Source organism: Miniopterus natalensis, chromosome 9, assembly GCF_054644295.1.
Source record: "Miniopterus natalensis isolate mMinNat1 chromosome 9, mMinNat1.hap1, whole genome shotgun sequence".
Lineage (NCBI taxonomy): Eukaryota > Metazoa > Chordata > Mammalia > Chiroptera > Miniopteridae > Miniopterus > Miniopterus natalensis.
The window spans coordinates 3,881,941-3,896,543 of NC_142089.1; the positions used below are offsets into that span (position 1 = coordinate 3,881,941).

A 14,603-nucleotide genomic window follows, 5' to 3' on the forward strand; every position below is an offset into this window, starting at 1 on the left:
CCTCGCTTTCTCTCCCTCCACATTAACTCTTCTTTCCTGCAGTCTTCCTCCGGAACAAAGCTCCCACTCTCCACCCTCCACTCTCTGGGCACGCCTCTGCCTGGGAGTCTGACTGCCAGGGGCTCACTCACCTACTGGACACTAACCACACTTCTCCTCTGGGTGTCAGGTGCCAGGCGAAATGCTACATGCTTCCTGCATTAGCTCACCTAACCCTATGCAGCAGATTCATTACCATCTCTTCTAAACACAGCAACACTGAGGATCAAAAGTTAAGTGATTTTCCCAGAGTTGCCCAATTAGTTAGTAGTAAAGATGGGCTTAACCCCAGGTCTGCTTGACCTCTGCTTATTGGCCCCTTCCCTAACCTTCCTAGTTACAACTGCAAAAAAAAATGGGCCATTCTACTTCTCAGAGAAAACCATTATCAATATTTATACTTGTTTAGTTTCAGATTATTTATTTCTTCGTATATTCGTGTCTGAAACAAAAATGGTATTATGTAAGCCATACTCTGTAAATGGCTTTATTCAATCATCAATGTATTGTGACTACCTTTTATACTAATAATATATTTCCACGGCTTTTGCTTATCTTTGTTTTCTTCTAATTATAGAAATAATGTGTGCTTATTAGAAAAATTCTTAAGGAATACAGAAATACCTAACAGAAAATAATAGTTTCCACATAAGCCTCTTCTCCACTGATTTAGTATAACCTCTAAGTAAACAAGGGAAATGTGTGGGGAGAGCAAGTTAGTCTTCTGAATGAAAATCTAAGCTTGCATGAAGGCAGCCATGTGCACCGCTGAGCTGAAACACAGCTCTTCCTCCTTCCATCGTCACCACACATCTATTACACCTTCAGGCTGGGAGAGTGGAGACCGTGGAGAACCAACGACAATCCCTTCCCTCCAAAGGCAATGCAAAGGCAGGTGAAACTCGCACCCCAGCTCAAACTCAGCAAATGACAGGTAACAAATCGACTTCCACATCTCTATGATGACCAAGAAATACTCCACTGACTTGATCCAAAGGAAAAAATTTCCACATAATCAATACTTTTTCCCAACCTGGCTTATAAAACAGCCCCTTTTAACACAGCAAGGGTCCTGACTATGTGCTGCGCACCATGGAACACTCTTGACACGTTAACTTCCAAATGGGAATTCCCCACTTGGACAGAGGGGACTGAAGGAAGGGAGGCACCTCTATGCCAAGCACTGGGCTAGGTGCTTTACATAAACACCCTTCACATGGATGGTTTCAGGCTGAGGGAAGTCTTCCATTCCCCGAAACCAGCGCCCCAGGGTTAGACAGAATCTAAGTCAGGGATCCACTGGATGCCCCTCCTGCTACGGCTCTAACACAGTAGTGATGGAGACGGGCCTCTCCTGGGGTCCAAGCTCCATTCCAATGGCTCTAGTCTGTCATAGTGCCTGAGGCTCCTTTTCATCTTTATTCCTCCGGGGATCTAGCTTGTTGAATTTCCAACATTATGATCTACACACCATTTCCCACTCCCCCTGTCTGTTCCTGGAAGACAGACAATACCTAATTATGTTTTCATTTGTTTCGGCTGTCAAAAGGACTGGGGGGGGGGGGGGTTCACTTCTCCTCTAGCCCAGCTTGCTTAGCATTTACTTCCAATGCATTTCCATATAAGTACCTCAGAGTGCTTCTAAAAGTCAATTCCAGGTCCACCATAGTATTCTAATTTATTGTTTCAAAATACAGCCCATACCTTCTGACATTAGAAGAGAAATAAATTCTAAGCGAAGATGAACACTGGTAATCTCTTAAAAGCATAAACTACCAAAACCTGTTTTTGTCTTCTACATGATAATTTCATTCTTCTTTGATGTTCAGGGTCAAAGTTTTTATTGAGCCAGCAACGTCCGTATCAAGTAATTTCATATACATCACCTAATCTGTAGCGAAGCAACTCTACCAGGAGCTTGTTATCCTCATTTGAAAGTGATGATAAAGGAAAAAAATTATTTTAAAAATAACATTAAAATGTTCTCATTATAGACATCATCTCTCTACCCATTTCAGCTGAAATGCAGTTCTACTTCCTTCCACCCTCCTGGCCCAAAACTGTTGCCTGAGTAACACGCAAACAGAAGCGGGCGCTACAGTGCCCATCTACAACGATGCAGGGAGACCTATTTAAAAGATGAACAATACTGGGTTTTAAAAAGCTAACAAGAAATATGCACCCATGATACTTATGTAAATTTAGTACAATCCTTCTAAAGGTCTGTTAGGGAAAATTTACCGAAGATTAAAATGTACGAAGTAACTTCTGACTTAACAATTATACTTCTAGGAATTTACCTTAAGAAGATAACCAGACAAGTCAGTAAATACGTATACAGAGTGAGTTCCGTATCTGAAGAATTGTTACTATCATGAAAAAGCCTGGGCCGGTGCTGCCCAGTGGTCAGAGCATCGGCCTGCGCACTGAAGGATCATGGGTTCAATTCCTGGTCAAGGGGGCACATACCTGAGTTGTAGGTTTGATCCCTGGCCCTGGTCGGGGCGTGTGCAGGAGGCAACCAATAGATGTGTCTCTCTCACATCGGTGTTTCTCTCTCTCTCTCTCTCGCTCTCCCTCCCTCCCTTCCATTCTCTCTAAAAAAATAAATAAATGGAAAAAATATCCTCTGATGAGGATTAACAAAAAATATATACATGTCATGAAAAAATTAAAACTATTTAAATGTCCAACTGGTTAAACAGTGGAAAGTACAACAGAATTCTAAGCAGCGTAAGAAATAATGATGTAAACAAGTATTTGACACAGATGAATCCATAACATACTGAAAGAAAAAGGCATGTTACAAAACTACGCGTAAAACTACGCGTGCTGCTTGACCACCACCAAGAGTGAGCTCTAATGTAAACCAGGGGCTGCAGCGATACGGATGTCAGTGCCGTCCATGGACTGCAACCCATGAAGCCCTCCGGTACAGGATGCTGACAGTGGGGGAGGCTGGAGGGAGGGGGAGGTTATAAAGGACTCTCTGTACTTTCTGCTCAATTTTGCTGTGAACCTAAAACTGCTCTAAAAAAGCCTATTTTTTTAAAAAAGACTTATTAAAACAATTCAAAAGTTCTGTCCGTCAGAAGCAACCTGAGCCCCATAGAAGTGACTTTGCAGGGCTTTCACCAGAGGCTGTTTCAGAATCCCGCAGACTGCTCAGCGGGTATGGGGTGGTCAGGGGCATTCATTACACGAAGGCCCGCATTTCACGGGCTAGCAGTTCCCCACCAGAAGCTGATCAAAGGATGCGACCCTCTTTGGAGAATGTGACTGTTCTGTGCACTCACCCTGAGGATACTCTACTGTTTCTTCCTGTTAGTTCTGATTTAATAGAATGTTTTCGGTGAAAGCTTAAGAGGACTTGAGACTGCACTAGATAATCAAGGGCTCAAGAAAAGCAACCTAACAGTGTCTTTGATTAGCCTTAAAAGGGAGTTCGAGCTGGGGCAACAGGCCTGGCTGCTAAAGGATACTGTTTGTAAGGGGCTTTAGTTGAAGAGCCAATGCCGGGGATGAGACTGCATTCACAGGAGGCACTCTGACTGATGCCAGTCTGAGGATGAGGCCACGGGTGAACTAAATTAATGGACAAATACTGCATTTCACCTGGCTTATTTCCTCTTTATAAGAAGCACATGATAATTTATGCCTCCTTTACTTTGCCAAAAGCCACTCCTTCACGTATATCCTATATACCTATTTTTAACAGCAAAAGGGTCAGAGGTTTCTGTAGGAATATATACCTTTGTAGTGCAAACTATCTGAATGAAATCCAGATTTTTTTTCCTTTTTATTGAATTTATTGCTGTAACACTGGTTAATAAAACTATATAGGTGTCAGGTGTACAATTCTGTAATACATCATCTGTATATCACACTGTATGTTCCCACCCCAAGGCAAGTCTCCTTCATCACCACTTATTCTCCCCTCCCTCTTCTACCTCCTTCTACCCCCTTTCACTCTGGTAATCCCCATACTGTGTCTGTGTATACGAATTTGGCTTTTTGGTTTTTTTGTGGGGGGGTTTTTGCTTAATCCCTTCATCTTTTTCACCCAGCCCCACAACCCCCTCCAGGTGTTTTTTTTCAACTGCAGGAAGGAGAAGCCAGCCCTGACAAAAACTAAGTCTTTAAACCTGACCCACAAGAACTGGCAATGTCATAGGAGTCACAAACTGTGGTAGTATGTAAGCGTAAGTATCTTAAGTTAACATGAGAATGTTTAACGGGTTTATAGAAGTCGAGTCTCTAATAGGCCATGGTTCCGAATCACCACTTTCAAGCTACTATGAATTCACACTATGAATTTGTATGAATTTCAATACAAATGAAGCTTAATGGACAGAAGGCACCATTAATAATTTATACAACATGCCCACAATATCAAACTGCTATGCTGGGTAAAATAGGTGCCATAAACTTAGATGCAATGAGTGGCATTTGTTCATGCTTAGCATTCTACACACAGAACTAGAGCACACGTTTCCTGGGTCCCTGACATCCTCACTCAGGTGAGTGCTAACCTGGAAGAGCATATTTGTTAGTTTCCCTTGGGAAACTTCAAAAATTAAAAATGTAGTTTGGAGCATAATTTTGTAATGAAGACATCTGTGATCACTCAAATGCATTTTAATAGCATTTTTTGGCTGGGCAGTTCTTCTACAAATACAGTACTCTCTTACCTCAAAAGTGGTGAAATAGCATAATGTAATTATTCTCAGGGTAAATCCTCATTTCCTAAAGCCCCTGGGTTTACTGTCATTAGATTTATTATAATGGATTCACAACAAAGAAACTCAAAATTACTAGAAAAAACTGTTAGAATTTTCAAGTTGAAACACTGCTTATAGCACTGGAAGACAGCAAGATACTCCAAACGCACAAATGCCACAGAACTTCTTGAAGAGTGTCCAGCCATTTCCTAGGCATATTTTAATTTTAGGCTTTTACATGTTTACCTGTGAAACATGTGATCCATTTTAAGACAATCTGGTAGGAATGCTTTTCCTCTCCACCAAAAAACTTCACCTGCTTTGGAAAGGAGTCACACCACTGAGTTCCTGTCAGGACGGGAGGAGCTTGCAGGGGGGACTTGATCTGAACTAAATTCCATGTAAACTGGTGAATTCACATGCAACTCTTCAGGAAACAAAAACAACGTATTTTGTCCTCACAGCTATCTCAATTTATTTATTCTCTCCATTTTAAAATCGAGGGTTTTAGCCAGAGTCACAAAGCTCAATGTAGGATATGAACCAACGAAACATCTTTAATTGCTTCCCTGTCTGTAGGAGACGTGGGTTCTAGTTCCGCATCGGCACCGCACTCAACATCTGGGCCCCGCCAGGAGGGGCAGTTGACCTCTGCTCTGAATGGCTTCCCCTCTGCAAGGAGGGTGTCCATGTTCTGCTCTGTCTTCCAGGATTGTTGGGAGAACATGAAACGAGCCGAGTATGCGTCTTTGAGAAGTGCAAAGCACCATATAAATGTGCCGTGTGCTAGATGCATTCAACTCTGAATAGCCCAGCAATACGGATGGCTTTCTAAAATACAGAGAGGGCCTCAACTGTTTTATTTGTGGCCACCTTGGGGTGTCTTTTATGGTATCTATTTGGAAGCCTGTAAAGTGACAGACGAAAGTCTTGGCTACAACACAAACACCCTAAACGAGGCAATGTAAAGAGTGGATTTGACATTTATTGTTGAGGACGGCCAAGCAGTCTCAAAATACAAATGTAAACTGCAGTCTGTATCCAAGGAAACACTTCTCCTCCTTAATAAAAAGTCTTGATTTTAAAGAAATGGCTGTTTTAATTTCAAAATGTCAATCCTAAAAGAATAGAACAGTTTTTTTAAAAAATGCAGAGAACTCTGATAGATAAAGAGCTGGGTTCTTTCTTACCTCCCACATGTACACATTATTCTTAACCTGAGATCTTTTTTTCTTATCACCAACAAATGGTCCAAACTTTTTGCCTTTTAAAATTGGTTTAGTGGCCCAGACACCTAGAAAATAAAACCAGTATTTTTATAACGTACGTGGTTAAAGATTGAAGCACTAGTGCACTCTCTCTCTGGGGAGCGCCTGCACCTCCCCACCCCCTTCTCTTCCTTGGGCATGGACCTTTGCTCTCTCCTAAGCTCCAAGGGCCCTTCTTTTGCCTCTGTAACTTGTTTCCTGAGTCCACACAGCCCAGCTGGCTCACTTCTTCTGCCTCTGTGACTTTTTTCCTAAAAGATTAAAAAAAAACTTCCTGTGCTAGAGCTCTTGAATCTAAATTCTGTCTTTGCCAAACTCAAGAGTCAAGGTCTCACAGAGCCGCCACCATCTGGTGCTGTGACTCAGACTCTTACCACTCTTCTCGGTTTGGAAAGAAAAGAAAAAAACGATTGAAGCACTAAATCAATTCAGTTTCACAAAACAGTTAAAAGGCTAGACACCTAAAAGCACGATAATGTTAAATCAACTACAATCAAGTGAAATCAAGTCTTCAATGGTGCTTTTTCTCTTCTGTATTTCCCAAATAGCCTGTAAAGAACCGATATCGTTTCATAGCAGGAAACAGTGTTTTATATTTGCTTGTTTTTAATTTTTACATGTAAAATTACCAAGACAGTACAATCACAAATACTTCAAAAATAGCACAATCACAACAATTAAAAAGAAAAAAATAGGAGTGTAGTGAAACCACAAATATTTTTAAACTCTTTTTACTTTTCTACAGATTTCAAATAATCTCCAATAAACATGAATTGCTTTTATAAAGGGTTAGAAATATAGTTTTTTTTAATAAATATTTTTGAAGTTTGTTTGTTCAAAGTGAAAAACCCTCTCCTCACTAAGATTCCTAAAAACTTAGCGACTAGGACAACTCACTTTGCGGAATTTCAAAGAGCCAAGATTTATTCTGCTCTGTGGTATTCTTGGGGGTATTTATATTTCTATTTTCTCTACACTGACCATAAGGGAAACAGAAGAGGAGGCACCCATGGCTAAAATGGCAGGAGGCCACCTGGAGGCGAGGGAACCGGCGCCCAGCAGCAGCTCTCACTGACAACATCACTCTGAACAGGCCCCTCATCTTCTGGCCTCAGTTTCCTCATGAACAGGAGGGTGGCGTCTCGGACAGTCCAGTTCCACTAGGACATAGGAATTCCACTTTTCTGTGAGTCTGCTATGAATCCCGCTCTATAGCAAAGCTCATAATCAATTAGTAGAGCTATAATATCAAACATTTCCATGTGAATGACACAATTTAAATATTCAAGTTACTCAATGAATAGTCCTCAATGAGAATGAGAAAAAGCATGTATTAAAATTTCACTCACACATAGATACACATAAACTGGGTACCAGAAGTGCATCTCTGAAAATGGACACAGGATATAAACGATATATTCCATATATTCCAAAGCTGCAGCTGAACTAAACCTTTATCATTTACTTCCTTAGCCTTACAACCAATGAGCAGAACACAAACGAGACAAAACACATAAAAGCATGGCCTGTAATACACAAGACATCCCAGCCCGAAGCACTCGGATACACTCAGGTCTTCCTTCATTCACGTATCTGCTGAGGTCCGTAAAGTGTCAGGTACTGGGGACAGAAATGAAGGGACACACAAGCAATGAAAGGGACCGATGTGCAAACAAGTGCAAAATAACAAAATAAACGTAACAGCAGAGTCACACTCAAGCCTCGGTAAAGTCAGAGAGGAGGAGCAATCCACTGTGTGGGAAGGACAGCCCCAGGGACACAGAGAAAGGGGGATACTCAGGCTGGGTCACAAAGGACAGTGGGTGTGCAGGTGCTTCTGGTTTCACTCCAGGACCTATGTCCACCCTGGATTACTGACCGAAGCACATGAATACCACATCATCTTCCAGCTCAGTGTAACTCTGCTGCATTTATGGTGAGCTCCCTATCTTAAACGCCCCAAAGGAAGCCTGGCTGCAGCCTGCAATCCCTTCCCCACTCCCTTCTCGGACCCCATTACTCACCAATCCGAGTCTTGTCAACAGCAGATGGGAAAAGCCTCACTTCCTCGGGAAGTCCTCGAAGCACGTGTTCAGGCACCTCGGCCAGGGTCTCAGCGGCTGCCACAGGCTCAGGAGCGTTCTGCAAGTCAAGAAGCAGAAGGACCACAGCAAAATGAAGAAAACTCAGCTAGCATTTTTTTTTTTCTGGTCCAATAAGCAAATATGCAAACGTGTAACTGAAAGCTGAAACTGGCAAACCAAAACCAAGACCAAGACAGTGATGTCAAGCGCTTCAGAAGTTGCTTTGATGCCTGTTTGTGAGTCTCCAAAGGAAACCCTGACCTTCAAGCATGTCTGTGTTCATCTCTTTTGTGCCAGCCACCTGCAGCCATTTTCAAAGTATGTACATTGCTAGCACCATGTTGCTTTAAACTCCCAGAGAATCTGGCAGCTTAAGCTTACGCTTACTTTTAAGTCAAAGGCTACCATCAGCATTTTAGAACATTTAAAAATTCAAAATCGAACTCTCTATTAAATGAACACTTTCAGCACATATGGTAAAGGCCATGATGGCCAACTGGACCCCCCCATCCAGGCTCTTATTCTCCACCAACACCCCTTGGCGGAGCCTGACTTCTCCCACCTGACTTCTCCCACCATGCCTTCCAAATCATGGGACCTTCCAGGGAAGTGGAACCTTTCCAGGAAACAGCGATTCACACCATCTACCAAGCCATTAAATAGCAAAGGGTCCCCAATATCAGTCTCTAAGACAGAATTTTACACAACTCCTAACCAAAGTTTATGCTAAAATTCACTGTAACTTTAAGAAATAAGATTACTATTAGATGTGTATGTAAGGGAATGAAAGGGGAGATTTGAGCCAACTGATAAACCATGACTGTTATTTTAAAAATAACTTTCAAATCAAAGGAAAGCCAAATGTCTATTAACAGGTACCACACACACCCCACAGAACTGATCTATCATTACACCTAAGAATGATGGGTTTTGTGGCCTGACTGTTATTTCATTGCAAAGGGAAACATTTCTCAAGGACTTTCAAAGAAACCAACATAGGAAAAAGCAAACTCCAAGCTAAAAAGATTAATTTCCCCACAACAATCAAGCTCTTGTAGTTTTTAGGAATGTTTTGTGCCAAGAAAAGAATATCATGCTAACGTGAATACTCCCAGCATTTCCATTTTTAAAAAACTACCAAGAGGCTGCTTCAAGAGCAGTCAGTCCCAAAGCAACGAGGTCGTGATAGAGGTCAGTCTGGCCTGCCCTGGTTGAACGTATAAAAGCAGGCATCTGAAGGCCTGGGTTCACTCCCAGGACAGGGCAGAGCAGGGTCCACAGTGTATACGCCCCAGGAGCACAAATGCACCCATCCTGCTTGATTCACCGTTGGTCCCAGCGGCAACATCACTACACACAGTTAAATGCCTTCCAAATCATGGGAATACCAAAAGTGCCCCAGAAAATTACCTTTTGGCATTTTTAATTACCGAAAGTGTAAAAATTTCTCACTTCTAAATATAGTGCCACCATTTTAAAAATTTTAACCATAAACTAGAATTTTAGAAACATGAATAAATGTTTTTCCAAAGGGAAGAAAGGTATAAAATTGGTAGTTGGTACCCTAGGCTATATAATAATAATTTCTAACACTGATAAATTAAGCAACATTAACACGCACTAACCAGAGTTATGAGTCCTATCAGCACACGGCCACTGAGCACAGTAAGAGGGAGTGTTTGTCCCCTTTTTCGGATGGAATCCTAGACGAAGTTTCTAAAGGATTTGAGACCATTTAACCTCCCTAGGAGCTTTGAGAAGACAGTGTCAGCTAACCTAAACTGATACTTCCAGGCACTACCACAAATACTAACAACAGCTTAACACGTACATCTTATATGCATGATAGAATTCATTCCAAACAGACCAGGAGGCAGGGACTGTCAGTGCCTCCTCCCAGAGCATGCCCGCCCCCCACCTCCCTCATACACACACAAATCATACACATACACACAAAAACACACCGGAAGAGGCCTAGGGGAACTACGCTGCTCAGGGCCAGAATTTGAACCTTGTCTGCCTGACCCAAGCCCAAACTCATAAACTACTGTCATGTTTCCGGTTAAGATTCTGCTGGATATGGTCTAAGGCTCCAATGTAAAACATGGTGATGATAGTTGATCACACTATTACAGAATGAAATTTGCTAGGACAGTAGAACTTAAATGTTCTCACCAAAAAACAACAGGACAAATGTGAGAGGTGATGGCTATGTTAATTAACTGGATGGTGGGAATGCTTTCACAATGTGCATGTGTATCAAATCACTATGATGTATACTTTAAATGTCTTACAGATTTGTCAATTATGCCTCAATGAAGCTGGAAAAAAAAAAAAAAGATTCTGCTGGGATATAATCCAAGCACCTCTGCCCTAGAACCTCCAGGCGTCCACAGAAATGTTGGCAGGAGATGGATGGCGCTTAAGGCAGGAGTGATCATTCCCACAGGAAATGTGTAACTCAAGTGTAAGTCGGAGACCAGGTATATTAAAATCTGTGAAATACCTGTGCATATAAAGGACTTCAGAGTTGCCAAAGGAGAGAGAAATAAGAAAATTCCTACACATTTACTTACCTGCTTTCGGCCAATGCTTTATCATTTGGGCTCATTTACCTAGTTGAGAAAATCTTTTTCTGTTTACTTTAGTATCCTTCACACTAGAACAGGACTCAACTAAAATTGGAGGCCTCAATCCCTATGCGGCCAGCTCCAAGGCCTCCCCTCGCCTCTCAGCTATTGGCACCTCCCCTGCGGCACTATGGCTGGGAACTGCCTGGAATGTTTCTAGAAAATCAGCAATTCGAGAAGCAGAAGGTAGGCTGGCCTGCCCACAGAGAACCACCCTCTCCCTTTCCTTATTTTTCCTTCATAGCTCTTATCACAATTTCAAGTAATTATTTGTATAATTACGAGTTCAACATGCCTCCCGTCAGACTGCAATGAAGATAGACAGTGTACACCTCACTGAATGTTGCACTCAGTGCCTAGCAGGAGACGTAAAACAGTTGTCACTTGAATGAATAAATGATTCTTGTAAACTAACATAAATCTTTTTTAGAAAAACAAGGGATAGAAACAAAATAGCAGAGTCATCTATCAGAAGGTATTTTCTCCATGTGTGCCTGAATTTCTTGAATTTGAGGTAGGAATTTTTCTGAGTCAATAAAAGAATCCTTTTTTAGAATATGCTCTCAATTTCAAGCAACCAATTTGTAAGTAAACCTTTGGAACAAAAGAACACTTAACATTTTTCTCTCCCTCACACACTCATAAACTGGAACCTCTTTTTATATATACCTTGATAGTATTAGATGTAATATATTCTAAGCAGGGTCATCTTGGTTCGTACGTTGAAGAATCATAATCTGATCCAGGGAAGTTTTCCAAGATTGGTTTGTCTTCAAGTAATTACAATATCTACTCAATCAATTTAGTAAAATGTTTTTGAGTCCCTCCTACAAGCCAGGCAATGTGTCACTCTAGTGAGGAAGGCAGACAAAATCAAACAAAGACAGATGATGCCAGGTAGATATCGATGCTCTAAAGAAAAACCAAGCACAAGACAGTGATGGAGAGAGGTGGGTGCTACTTTAGAGCGCTCAGGGAACGTCTCTCCACTAGGAAGACTCATGTGACCATACAGGGGAAAACAGGCCAGGAAAGGAAACCAGCAAGGCCACTGCTGGGTTAGGAAAAAGCATGGTGTGCTCAGAGAACAGACAGGCAAAGACCGATGCATCTAGAGGAGAGAAGGTGAGGCAGGCGGAGTAACCGTAGGAGGGATGCATCACCCCACTCGCTGATTCACACAGAAGGTACCAACCAGAGGGCAGGCTGCAAGCTCTGGCTGCTCCTCCCCCCAGGATGTCCTCGCTGTCTCGGAATAAAGGCAGAGGCGCATTTTAAGGCTTTCTAACCCTCATCACTGTGATAAGTATGGAGGAAGGTACTTCCATACCTCCATATTATGTAATAGGAAACACAAGAATTCTTTATTTCACTGCTTAACATAGTTTCCAAATATGTATCAATGAACTGAACGGGAACAGTACGTATTAAATTTAATTAACATATTAAATTTAAGTTAACTTGATTAACATTAAATTTAATAAGTTAGTTATTAACTATTAATTACTCTCATTAATTTGATGTCTCCAACTTCTTACCTCAATCTCAAATGTAGTCAGTATTCCCTCCCCCAATAAGCAGCACGCAGCCCTCCAGTCATTAGCAAGCACTCCTGGGTGTGTTGGGGCTTGTACTGTGCTGAGCGGTGAGGATACAGTGGTTAGTAAAACTGATCTGGCCCCCGCCCCACCAAGTTCACTGGCTAGAGGAACTGCTCTCCTCCTGCTTCCTAACAAAACCACCTCAGAGGTATTTTGATTCTCCAACTCTGAAAGCCCCCTGATGCTTCCTCCTAATACCATTCCTCTGGCCCAGGATGACTGTCTCATACTGAGGGGTGGGGGAAACTTAGGGAGTATGACATTTATTCCTTCCCCTGGGCCAAGATCTACACAAAGCACTGTACACGCACTGCCTCACAACAACACTCATAGCTAACACAGACGGAGCAGGCCAGCTCTTCGCATGCTCTACTCCAAGCACTGTCTATGCATCACCTCCTTCAACCTTCGTCGTCCCTCTGGCTGTAATTTTATGACACCCCTTTTTACAGATGAAAACTGAAAGCTGCCCATAGTCGTAGTTATTAAGTGGCAGGGCTAGGATTCAAACCCAGTCAGGCTTCAGGGTCTGGACTTGAAAATACGATGCTGTGGCCCGGCCGGGCGTGGCTCAGCGGTTGAGCGTCAACCTAGGATCCAGGAGATTGGGGTTTGATTCCTGGTCAGGGTACATGCCCAGGTTGTGGGCTCGATCCCCAGTTGGAGGAGTGCAGGAGGCAGCCAATCACTGACAATTCTCTCATCACTGATGTTTCTATCTTTCTCTCTCCCTCTCCCTCTCTCTGAAATCAATAAAGATATATTAAAAAAAAGAAAATACAATGCTGTGGAGTAGCTGTCACTTAACTCCCCCACCCTGCATGACTTTAAAGTAGTGGAGCCAGGATGAAGTCCAGACGGTCAGACTCCATAGTCCATATTCTAACCACTAAACCAGTGGGGTCTCACTGTAGTCTGGGGATACCTGGGAAGTCCCTTCGGGGATCCGTGAGATCAGAGCTGGTTTGTATACTACTAAGATGTCACCTGCCTCTTTTCCTCTTAGGTGTAGAGAGGAGACTTTTGAGGAAGCTATGACATCTGCTGGCTAATGGAATGTGTAAATGTTTAATCTTCCATTTCAAAATGTTCTCATTTATGAATAAGGCCATGTGTCATGGTCTGAGCATGCCAGGAAAATGTCTTGAGGAGAGAAAGGGTTTGGCATGTTCAGGAACAAAAAGGGACCACCGTGAGCCAGGTCAGAGTGAGCCGGGGCGGAAGCAGAGGTGGCCACCACCAGCACTGCAGAACCCTGAAGGCCAGGGCACAGAGACCGGATGGCATTAGGAGAGTGATGGGACACCACCAGAAGGCTTTGGTCAGGGGAGTGACAGGGTACCATGAGGTTTTCTGGCTTCCAGTCTATTCCATGTTTGACTCCCTGGCTCCTACAGGCACCAACGTCTGGCTCCTCCTCCCTTCACCAAACCAGGTCTCTTACTCCCCTGGATCTTTCACAATGCAGGCTTTCAGCTGGTAATGACCCCAGGCCACAGGTCCTTCTGGCCCTCCATGCTTATCCAGGTCAAGTTCAAATCCCAGTTCATCCATAAGACATTCCAAACAACTCATGATGACTGTCCACTCTTCTGATTCCTATATGGTCAGTTTTATGCTGTGTGAGTACAGGACCCAGTCCCGTGGAAAATGGCTCAACGGGCAGAGATGTCAGCAAGGCGACCAATTAGGAAGTTTCTTTAACACCAAACAAGGGATGTGTGGGTCTGAACTCAGCAGTGGCAGTGATAAGAAGGTACTTTATAAGGCAGAATCCAGGCTCAGTTACTGGCTGGAAGGATGATACAGTAACGATGCCGTGCTTCCTGGGTATGCCGGGACCAGCCTTCGTGGCTGATGGTTAGTGACTTTGTAATCCTCACCCAAAGAGTGAGGACATTTCTTCCACTGATTTCTAGAAAGCATGGAACGGAGGGGAGGTGGACAGAGAGAGAGAGGAAAGACCCTTGTGACAGAGACACATCAATTGGTTGCCTCCTGCAGGCACCCGACTGGGGGCAGGGCTTGAACCTGAAACGCAGGTACGTGCCCTTGACCAGGAATCGAACCTGCGGCTCTCAGGTGCGCAGGCTGCTGCTCTAACTGCTGAGCTGTGCTGCCAGAGCTGTTTATTAACTTTGCTCCTGACCACCCCACATGGGGTGGGCACCACTACTCTTCCCATTTAACAGGTAAGAAAAGCAAATACCAAGAAGTCCAGTGACTTGCCCAAGGCCACACAGCTGGAGTGGAAAAGCCA

At 43.1% G+C, this 14,603-nt stretch overlaps 1 protein-coding gene across 7 annotated transcripts in view; it reads right to left on the reverse strand.

Moving 5' to 3' along the window:
• Window positions 1–14,603, reverse strand: part of PRDM2 (PR/SET domain 2) — a 99,430-nt gene that overhangs the window by 64,307 nt on the left and 20,520 nt on the right. For 3 of the 7 annotated variants that reach the window (XM_087820095.1, XM_087820093.1, XM_087820094.1), the window contains exons 3-4: window positions 8,053–8,170; window positions 5,951–6,054 (exon numbers count right to left, since the gene is read on the reverse strand). In XM_087820095.1, coding sequence (XP_087676221.1) covers window positions 5,951–6,054; window positions 8,053–8,170 — 222 coding nt within the window. The other 4 variants (XM_087820098.1, XM_087820096.1, XM_087820097.1 and 1 more) reach the window with 4 other exon arrangements.